This window comes from Strix aluco, chromosome 18 (assembly GCF_031877795.1).
Source record: "Strix aluco isolate bStrAlu1 chromosome 18, bStrAlu1.hap1, whole genome shotgun sequence".
NCBI classification, from domain to species: Eukaryota; Metazoa; Chordata; class Aves; order Strigiformes; family Strigidae; genus Strix; species Strix aluco.
Window position 1 is genome coordinate 11,969,800 of NC_133948.1, and position 10,945 is coordinate 11,980,744.

The 10,945-nt window shown below is 42.1% G+C and overlaps 1 protein-coding gene across 10 annotated transcripts in view; it reads right to left on the reverse strand.

The window, feature by feature from the left end:
* Positions 1-10,875, reverse strand: part of DEPDC5 (DEP domain containing 5, GATOR1 subcomplex subunit) — a 47,836-nt gene extending 36,961 nt beyond the window's left edge. For 8 of the 10 annotated variants that reach the window (XM_074844594.1, XM_074844590.1, XM_074844593.1 and 5 more), the window contains exons 1-14: positions 10,756-10,875; positions 9,244-9,361; positions 8,436-8,523; positions 7,698-7,744; positions 7,129-7,214; positions 6,257-6,340; positions 5,681-5,730; positions 5,072-5,141; positions 4,647-4,725; positions 3,694-3,755; positions 2,194-2,263; positions 1,736-1,808; positions 890-993; positions 475-549 (exon numbers count right to left, since the gene is read on the reverse strand). In XM_074844594.1, coding sequence (XP_074700695.1) covers positions 475-549; positions 890-993; positions 1,736-1,808; positions 2,194-2,263; positions 3,694-3,755; positions 4,647-4,725; positions 5,072-5,141; positions 5,681-5,730; positions 6,257-6,340; positions 7,129-7,214; positions 7,698-7,744; positions 8,436-8,523; positions 9,244-9,301 — 946 coding nt within the window. In that variant the 5' untranslated portion in view covers positions 9,302-9,361; positions 10,756-10,875. Of the gene's footprint in view, positions 1-474; positions 550-889; positions 994-1,735; positions 1,809-2,193; positions 2,264-3,693; positions 3,756-4,646; positions 4,726-5,071; positions 5,142-5,680; positions 5,731-6,256; positions 6,341-7,128; positions 7,215-7,697; positions 7,745-8,435; positions 8,524-9,243; positions 9,362-9,641; positions 9,950-10,336; positions 10,448-10,755 lie in introns of those variants that run through there. The other 2 variants (XM_074844586.1, XM_074844587.1) reach the window with 2 other exon arrangements.
* Positions 10,876-10,945: the final 70 nt, after the last annotated feature.

The following is a 10,945-nucleotide window of genomic DNA, read 5'->3' on the forward strand; positions in this document are numbered from 1 at the left end:
CATTAAGGTGACAGAACAACACCTGATGTACAGAATCACAAAAAGTAGATTTTTGGAGAGCCCTTTCAGCCCATCAAATCTATCTTCCTGCTAAAAAAGATGGATCAGCTTCACCTAAATCACAATTTGAGCTAACCTGATTTTGAAATGCTTCTATAATTTAAAACTCCAACTTCTATTCCAAGAGGTTCTCATACAGATACACAGCTAGAAGAAAATGTTTTACCCTAACAAGGCCCTGTAAATGGTTCCTGAAGCCTGAAATACCCAATACTCAAGTTATTTGAGCGCCCCTGGTTTTCCAGAGACACACAAGACAATTTGTTCTGAGGCTGAAAATGATAACTTAATCATCTAATAGTCCCCTCCTCTTCCCAGTGTTAAGGAACCGGCAACAGAAGTCCACACCAGTTTACTGGTCATTGCTTTAATGGTTCTTCCCCTGTACATTTTTATCCATTGTTCATAACTTACCATTGAACGAAAGATTTATGGCCTCCAGGTAGTTCCCTTGTGCCGAGGTAGAATTATAACCTGGAGGAAAGCCCTCTGGACAAGTGTTCAGAAGGAAAAAAAGAAAAAAATTATCATTTCTATATAAATTAGCTTTTGGAAAAAAAAAAAAACAACAAACCCAACCTCAAAAACCCCCAAACAAACACAAAAATCCCCACTCTGCATTTGTAGTAAATCCTATCACTCCAACAAATACAGGCAAAATTGGTATCGGTATGTCTGACAGAAAGACCCAAGCAAAACAGCCCAGCCAGGGGAGCATTAAGTAGTACAATGCCAGAATCCAACTGAAACTAGAGTTTACAGACAACTTTAAGGGTTAAAAAAAAGAGAGAGAAAAGGGTAAAAGCATGGGAAAGGAGGATTCTTGTACCTGCTTGCTCTAGTCGTACCAACACAGGATACTGGATGAAAAGCTTTTTAATGGTCACTAGCAATGAGGTCCACTCTTCTCGTCTCTCATTTTGAACTACAACTCTAGAAAGAGCACAACTTAATGAGCATCATGAAAAGAAGCTATGAAAAGGAACTGAGAAGGGATAAACAAACTATAGAGAAAGGAATGCACAAAAAGGTGAGTGTTTCTCCCCTCTGCTAGGCAGCACATTAGAACTACTGAATACTTGTAGCAATCACTAAGGTGTAGATGTACACACAAAGCTGGACACGTGCCCGGCCAGAATAATCTCTCGCTTCTAAATGGTTGATCAACATTATATGTTAAATAGCATCACTGTTCTGCAAAGCAGTAAGATCGTTAACAAGTCCAAGTTCAGAATTAAATGACAGCTTTGACAGCTTCATCTGTTGTGAACATCAGCCAAAGAGGTCCAGTACCTAACTGGGAACACTTGTTGTTTCAGTAATGGTACCGTCTATTCTTCAACTACTCAAGAAGGTAAAGAAAGATCTGAAAAAAAGCCAAGCCTTATGCAAAAACTACTTCCAACACTGCAGAACTTTTAAGTTCACTGACAATTCCAGTAGAGCACAGCCAACACAATGTTCACACGTATGTGGAAGACTGACTTAGCAAATATGGGTGTGCACTCACAGATGGAGTGGGGACTACTCATCAATTTGCTGCCAGTTTCAGACATAGACGCTTTTCACAATCTTAATTCCTTGCAAGGTCCTACAGTTAATAACATGATCTTCTGCACATGGGTTGCACATACACTGGGAGACAAGAGGTAAAAGAAGTGGGGGGAAGACATACTTGTAAAAATCTTCATAAAATCTTCCCTCATGATCCTGCCGAATTGATGCACGATGCATTTCAGGAAACTCATCTGAAACAGAAGGAAAAGCACGTATTATCCTATGCTCTCGTATAGAAATGACTCATCTTTTCTAGTAAGGAGCTGTTATTTCCCTTTAAAAAAAAACAAACAACTTTGAGAAATATCAGATCTCCTACACAATATTAAAATTGATTTTAAAACAATATGACAGCTTGAATATGACGAGGAAAATTTGCAGTATATTCTTCTATGTAAGGCTTTGACTGCAGTACTTCCATAAGAATGGCTGTGTATCCACTGTGCTTGGTAGGGAATACTTCGGACATGGGCGTAAAAAATTAGGGGAAAAAGTCACTGGCAGACTGTGATCAACTTTCAAGAGAGAAGGAGATAGGTTTTAAAATAGAAACATGAAAATACAATATTTACATACCTATAGATTTTGCTTCATAAAATGTTCTAGAAAACAGAACCACTGTCACTTCATGGCTGCAATTCTTCTCCTGTCCAGGAAGAACAGATGAAAAAAGAAAACCTTAAGGGTCACATTCAGTAGAAAACTGTATATACACATATAGTAACATCCTCTTTCCCCTCACACCTAGGACCAAAGGTGACTAGAAAAAGGTACACTGCTGTATTAATATATCTGCATGAGTGCTGCATACGCCTCTGATATAACATAATGGTCTGTCCTGTAGATTCTGTGCTTCTAAGGCTGTATCACATTTAACAGGAGCACTCTCCACTAGTCTCTAAAGAAATGCCTCTCTGTAGTTGCCAAGATACAAGATTTTTGTTTAAAAAATACAGACAACTGACTCAATTTGTCTGTACATACTCATGGCAATTTGATATTCTTATTTGTTACTGCTTAGAGAGATGCCCCTAACAATTCCAGCGAAATAAAAAATTAAAACTTCACTAAACAGTTACAGTGCTGATGCATGCAATGGAATTAAGCTGTAAAGAGCACACTGGCCATCCCCTCGAAAGGAGAAGCTTGAAAAGCCCCAGGAGCCCCAGCATCACTCAGGCTCATATCTAACACGGTATGGTAGTACTAAAAGCAAACCAGGCATTTTACAGACATGTCATGCAGGGCTCCTAACAACTCTCCAATGGACAAAAAGCACAATGAAAATGAGCCCAATCTGTTGGGCATGCTCCTGCTCTCCTTCATTTGGGACCATCACGGGCAGTACTATGCATAGATGTTACACATCTAGGATTTCTGACTCTTTTGCCTTGTCTAGCTACTCCTCCAATTTAGGTTGCAGATTTTATATATGCCTTTTTTTTGAGTACTGATACGGTTCTCTCGTCCGCGGAAGCCTGCTGCAGGACTGCTAGCAGCAGTTGTACCTGGCTCTGAGCCAGATCATGCACTGAGACAGGAGACAGCTCTGGGTTGTTCAGCCATAAGAGGTAGTGAGGCTTTATTTTTGAAGCAATTCACTTTCAAGAACCTTGCACATCATCATCAGCCCATATACTACAAACTGGAACCCCTCCATGCTAAAAGATAGCAGCACTAAACAGATTACACACTGCACCAGGGAAATATTCGGAACTGAGTCCTGGAACAAATAAAATTGTGTAAAACAGACTTGTGCATTACTGCACAAACACAACCAACCATGTTACACATTTAGTGACTTTAGTTCAGTCAGAGCCTCAACACAAACAAATCGTATGATACAAACACAGCAAACACAACAGATCAGTATTGGGGTCAATCAGCACATATATGATTTAATGTAGACCTGCAGTAATGACTCTTTTGACACCCAGGAGCCACCTCTCATAGCCCTCCAAATCTTAGCACTGCCTGACTCAACCTGGGTCTTCCTCAAACTGGTGCATCAACGGGCTCATTACGATGGCATTGACTTGTTCTTTCAGAACAGGATGAACTCAATTAGCTACTTACCTTCCATTTTGTGAAGAGGTCAGCAAGGAAACCGTTCACAGCTTTCTCAAAATATAGGTCCCCTGCAAAGTAAACATCTCCAAAGCATCAAATAACAGCAGTTACTTCAACTATGGGGTATATTTGACCCTGACATTCTAGGACAATTTCATTAGAATCAGAGCAGCTGTATGCATAGTGAATGCTAGTATCACTAAAGCAAAGATGACAAAGATTAAAAGGCATGACTATGTTTCAGAGGATGTAAACAAGACTTACTGTCAAAAGGATCTGACCTTTAAATTCAGTTTTCCAACACATTCGCAGCATGCTGGGAAAGCATCTGTACTATCTTTCAGGCATAGTATGCACAACTGATCCCCTGCTCAGTTTTGAATAGTTGCCCACTTACATATGCCTTAACACATGGTCAAAGGAAGTGGTAAGAGGTTTGCGAAAGAATTAAGCCAGAAAAAAACCAGGACAATGACACAGAGAAGTGACTCATTCTTAATGCCTAAAGTTTCAATACTTCTAGCTGATTCTACCTGGGCTAAGGCAGGGTTTTTGCTTCCTCACTAAGCCAAAGTCAAGAGAAATCTAAAACATCAAGGTCCTCTTTGCACAGGACTTCCACGCATTACTGGTTTCAGCACTCCCACAGGCTTTCACCTGCGCTCAACACCAAACGTTCATATCCACAGAAAACCTTTCCAAGGTTCATAGTCGAGTTGGCCCCTTGATTTCATCACTGAGATAATGGTACCCAGGCCCTACAGCAGGGACAGGAAGATTATGGAATACCCAGGACACAGAAAAGCATGGCACTGCAAGTAAAGATCTAAGAAGGCATCATAGCACACTTCAGAGCACTGCCTAGGCCAAAGGCAGGATATTTTAGCTCTCTAGTAGTGGCAGAAAGGATAGCTGCTGCCATCCACATTCACAATCAGACAGGTCAGTTACCTACATACCATAAATATCAAAATCCCACATTTCACAGCTCATCTGGATAAAAATATAAACCATGGCAGAAGTGGAACGGAACACCACCTGCAAAGGAATGAAAGATCTTATTTAAAACAAGGTATATTCAGTAAAAGGCCCAAATGGAAAAATTAACTACAGAGCAACTTATATGACTGTGCCCACTGCATCATAGGGAATTTCCCCTCTAACAAGTTGGCATTTCAACAGCCCAAGTAACTCCTAGCGCTGCCAGCGCAGAAGAGTTGAAGTTTACTAATCATTCATTCTCCTGAATTTATTGCCATTCTTCACCTTACAACACAGCAAATTAAAATGATCCATACAAACCTGCAAGTAAGACAGAATTACAAGAACCCCAGCAAGCAAAGGAAGGGAAAAACCTCCTTTTCCCTGCTCCCTGAAATCTTACCCGCGTGTCCTCACTGATGTATCCACAAGTGACTTTCTCACTCTTTACCCACAGTTCACCTGCCTGCGCCCTGGAAGAAAAGGAGTGCAGAATACTTGCTAAGCAGAGTGAATATGAAGATTAGAGAATCAATATCTGAGCAAATAAGGGATGTACCAAAATCTGCATTCAAGGATGACTTTGAAGACAGGAGTAGTTTATTTGGTTAAAACCTGATCTTTAATCCAAAAGATGTCAAACAGCCATTTCCCTCTGCATCTGCACATTTCCTTGTCCCTTTGTCATCTCAACAGCAACTGAAGTGATTCTCATCTGAACTATTAATACATCTTGGGAAGGGCAGGGGAAATATTATCTTAAGAGGTGAAAGGAAAATTATTTGGTATTCATCAGAAGCAACAAGTGTGGCTGGCTGTCCTACTATTAGTTTCTTCCACCCCAAATCAGATAGAAGCCTTCCCCCACCTCATGGTGCAGACAGAAATCCACAGAAGAGTAAAAGAACAATAAAACGTAATGGATTTTTCAGAGAAGATTCTCCAACTGGATACTATGGTCTCATTACTCTAAAGTCATAACTAACAGTAAGCCCTCAGAGGAGGCACTGACCTGATACCCGCAAATTCAACTTTCTGGGTGACATATGCACATGTGCTGACCTAAGAAAGAATAGTTACAGGTGTTAAAAGAACAGTAGGCTCAGAATAAGCAGACCAATTTACTAATTCACTGCACTTAGAAAAGCCAAAAACTGCACTTCAGAGATGCAGAAACAAAGTATTCTAATAGTTGCTTATTAAGTGGTGCCATCAGAGAGGGGATACTTCAGCGTACTTCTACTTGAAAAACATTTGGATTCAATTCCTTCCAAATGTAATAAATCATTAAAATTCAGAACATAAGAAAAAAGAAACAACCTCTCAACAGCATTTTCAGGGCCCAAGGCAGTAATTAATGTTACAGCAATGAAGTAGGAAGTGAGAGGATTATTTTTTTCTGCAACACATTTACATCCACTTCTCTGACTCTGATGTACCACTTACAGCATAAGTTCCTCAGGAGGTGCTGATATGGTCTTGTCCTCAGTTTTCTATATTTTGTAAACACTTATTTTCTTTGACAGCAAGCAAAAGAAAAGATCCATAACCTCCTCCACCCTACACATAAGGACATTGGAGGCCTTACCAAACTTTTCTTCAGTCGCCACATATCCCCACGCCCAATATACTGATCTTTAAAGGTCAGCTCCACCAAGTCCAAGGTCACCTCCTGGGAAATGGAAGAAAAACAGTGCTTAGATTTTACTGGTTGTTTCCAAGTAGTGCCCTTCAATCTGTTCTTGTAAGAACTAAATGTTAGGGAGAGGGCTGTTCTAAAGTAAGTTAATACTCCTAACAGATGCAAGATAAAAGGAAAGTTCCATCGGAATAACTGCCAAAGTTGTGTGTGTACCTGCAACTACTCTGAGCTGAAAGACGCTGCACAACGTGACCAGAAAAAGCCCAAGTGCTACAAGTCTCAGTGCAAATTGGAAGCACAAGTAAAGCAAATTATTTCCATTGTTCATGACATTAAGGAAGCCTCATTTCCTGCTGATTTTTCTCTTCTGCTGAATGTAAGCTCTGAGTGAAGCTCTTTTGACAGTTGGGTCATTTACAAGAGATGCCTCTCTTACAAGGCTCTCTGGTGTCAAATAATGCAAATCCATGCCATGGCTCTTCTTCTGCCTAGGTCACTTGCTGTTCCTCTTTACTCTGCCTGGTTATCCTGAATTTATGGAATTTAAAGATATGTGAAATTTCTAAATTTCTATCAAGCTGTGTTGAAGCTGGTCCACAGAGTTCAAAAAGAGAGCAGGGATGGTGGGGAGAGAAGAAAGAGACATGTATCAAAAAAACAAATAGTTCAATTGCCCAAGCCTCATTTTCTTAGGAAAGAATACCTTTCAATAAAAAATAAATGCCTTTTTTTCCAGTACTACTGTAGATGGAAATTCACAGGGCTCTGATTTGAGCTAAGTGAAGGGACAGATGGAAAAAAGTTGCAAAGTCACACACCTTTGGGTCAACAACATTAACATGGACATCCTGGTATGGTCGCAGCCGGAACACTTGTGCAACTGTCTGATCCACACTTATAGTTTCTGCCACAAAAATGAGAAAGGACAATAGAGAAGTGAACATCCCCAAAAGGTTTCAAGTGGTTTACAAGTACAAAAACAATACAGTGAGACTGTCATGAAACATTTGGGGCCTCAGCAAAAGACAACTTCTCGTAGCTATGGCCCAATTTAAGAGTCACTAAAATCAAAGCAGGCAAGATAAAGTCAAAGTTTAGGCTGAATTAATTCCCATAAGAAGAAAAGATATAAAGCTAGTCAGAGAACGCAGAAACAAAAATTTACTGCTAAAAAGACAATTTTGTTTAAACTATACCCTACATTACTCAACTAAAAGCAGATTTAAAATTGGTTATTCATTTTCTGATAAAATTATAATCCTTCCATTCCTAAAGAGACAAAGCATTGATTTTCTTACAAAGTTAAAATATATGCATTAGTCAATCACAGGTACAGCCCAATCACATAATCTTTGTCTATGATTTTACTATGTGTCCAGAGTTTTACCTTTCTGCAAATCTTCCTTAAGTGACTTCACTTGTAGAAGCAGGGGACTAGAATGCAAAACAGAAAAAAGGTAGACAAGTTGAGATACCAACAGTCTCCTCTGGTAAATCACTCTCTCAAAACTATTTAGTAACATGGAGCATGGGATAAGCTGAAGAGAAACATTAATATTTTGTAGAAAGCTTCATACATCATCCTCTCTGCCTGTCACCCTGTCCTGTTCTTTACACCCATCATAAGGTACTCTTTAGGTAAAGATGATACTGTGAAGGGCAAAGTCAGTCACACAGGAACTTCTCAGAACCTCATACAAGTATACTGCTACTTTTCAGATACAGGCTGCGGGATGAACCACTTCATATAAGAAGGTTTATGTTTTTAGAGCTGACCAGGAAGTTTTGATTTTGCCTAGGATATACTATAGGATGGAAGAATAATCACTAGGTAACAGCAACTCTACAAAGAGGATAAAGACATTGTAGATACTATACTCAGGTGCTACTTTACCCTATGAAAGGTCAGCAAACTAACACCAAACACAAAGAATTACATAAACTTTAAGGAAGAGCTCCTGCTACAGTTATGCCCTTGACTTTTCTTCAGGCAGAAAAAAAAATGCAGCATCCTGAAGCAAAGTTATATCAGCTCTAAGAGTCTCTCACTCTAGAAGCCACTGCACATGAACATGTCCTTTCAGTGCTGTAACCACACCTGGCTGATACCAGTAAGAGAATTCACCTGTATTCATCATTGGGATGTGCAATTTCCACAACATCTCCCAGCTTGATTTGAAGAAATACTTTAGGATTCACCACCAGTTCATCATCTACAAGACAGAAGTGCATGAGGAAAACTGCAATGAACAGATATATACCAGACACAGATGTTCATACAAAATAGCTTACTCTACATAAATACACTAGCCCAGGATTAACACATCACCAATGCATTATATCCACTACATGACAGTGCCCTGTCCAGCTTCTTCAGTCTGGCCACTGTTGTGGGCAAAAACTTGTCTTTCAAATTACAGAACTTTCATAGAAGATTTGTTCAGCAAAAGAATGTGCCTCAGTTAGGCAAGCAGAAACATTTTTCATATTTTTCATATGACACTAGCAGGAAAGTAGATAGCTATAGAACCTTAACAACATTTACTAACATGTTGTAAGTCTAGAAGTAGGGAGCAATCAAATAAATGATATTGTTCTTAGTACACAGAAACACATCTACACACAGTCATAAGTCACTGACGTGTCTGTCACTAGGGTGGCTGAAATACAAGGTTAAAAGAAAAGTAATGCAATAAAAGGGGAAGAGATAGAATAAAGCATTTTATTTTACAGGTGAAATCTTGTTCTGTTCCTACTAATGCAATTTTATTCTGCTGTATCTTGCTGTTAAAAAAGAGCTTTTCAAACTCCGGCTGGTAATACCTCAAAGTTCCATATTCATTGTTTTGTTTAAAAGATCAATAAATCAGTTAATTGCTTTCAATTAAGTAAGAGAGTGCTGATCTCACTGTTATGAACCAAGAGATACTGACCACTGCCTCCAAAACCCTTCTTATGTATGACGAGCTTGTACACCTTGTTGGTTCTCATCTTGAATTCCAGTTCTTCTCAGGTGCTTTGCGTAAAAACAGTTGAAGACATCTTGCATATCTAATATGGAAATGGAAGCAAACACAGATCTCTTGTCATCGCAAAACCATTCTTTCCGCTCTGTGCATGAACAATGTCGTTCCACCACATAGCCAAGAACGCCACACCTGAAAGGCAGGCACGTTACAAAGCTTAATAAACATCAAACTAGTAGTAACGACCTCTTCTACCAGCACTCCTGACAGAGAGCTAGTACCGCTCTCTAAAGTCATATCTGTTATATTTCAAGGACAATTTCTGAACCGTGTGTTAAACGCATTAAAATAATACCCAGACTTACACCCCTTGCCAACTATATCATCTGGTTTTGCCACTCCATCTCTTTCACACATCGTTTTCCACGTCTCAAAGACGCTGGAATCCTCAAGCAGGTGACCTCCCACTGACGCCACGGAGCTGTACCCAGCAGAGGGCAGCGCTACAGCGGTACATCAAAGTTTGACGCACTGGTTTGTTATTTTGTCTTAACTACACCAACCACCGCATTTTTTTTTCCTCCTGTCACTTTCATTTAAAATAAAGCATATTTCAAAGGAGGAGCTTTACTTTTACAATTTACTCTTTTTAGAAGTGCATTTAAACTGGAAATTATCAGTGGGAATAAGATTTTATTCATAAAACTACAGCCACATTATTAAAAGCTCTTCTAGTTCTTCCTCTTACACCAAATCAAAACAGAGGAACTTAAAAGTATGCCTTTCAAATAGACTAAAGTATTGAGCTTGCAGATGTGCTTTTCAGAAAGTCGATTCAATTACTGAGCTACAAAGGCATGGTGGGAAAAAACCCAGACATCCAAAGTTTGTTAAACTGTATAAACCCTTCGAACTTGGAATTGATGGGGGTCTGGAAGAACCAGACACGCGGCCGCAGCGGGTGGGTCAGGCCTCGCCCCGGGGCCGCCACAGGTACGCGGGGCCGGCGGGTCCTGCCCCACAGGGTGGAAGGGAGCGCGGATAAACCCGATGCCTCTACCGGCAGCTCTCCCGCCTGCAGTCATGGACCCGGCCGCGGAACGCCTGGGCTTCTTCAGGCGCACATTCGCAAAATGAGTTAGAGGAGCGAAGCGAGGCGCCTGGGGCTCTCCCCCGGAGCAGCTCTCGGGGCGGTCTGGCAGCGGCGGGGGCCGCGGCCCTCGGGGCGGGCGGAGGGGGGGGGGGCGGTACCGCAGAGCGAGCAGCGCGGCGGCCCCCGGCAGAGCCCCAGGGAAAGGGGAGCGGGGGGCGGCGCGCAGCCCGGGCGCGGAGGGAGCTCGGACGCCTCACCGCTCGCCCCTCCGGCCGCCGCGGGAGCAACCAGCCCCCCAGCAGCGGCGCCAGGGCCGGCCTCCCGCGGCAGGCCGGGGCGCGGCCCCACCCCTTCCAGCAGCCGCGGGGCGAGCGCGGAGCCCTGACCTCCCGGTGCCGTGTCCCCCGCCGGCAGCCGGCCGCAGCGGCACCGTCCCGACGAGACACCGACACCACCCCCCAGCCCGTCGGGCAAGCGCTCGCCACTTCCGCATCCGGGGCCGCCGGGCCGGCACGCGCGCGTCACGTGACGCGCCACAGAGCCGGGGAGGGAAGGAGCGGAGAGGGCCGGGCCGAC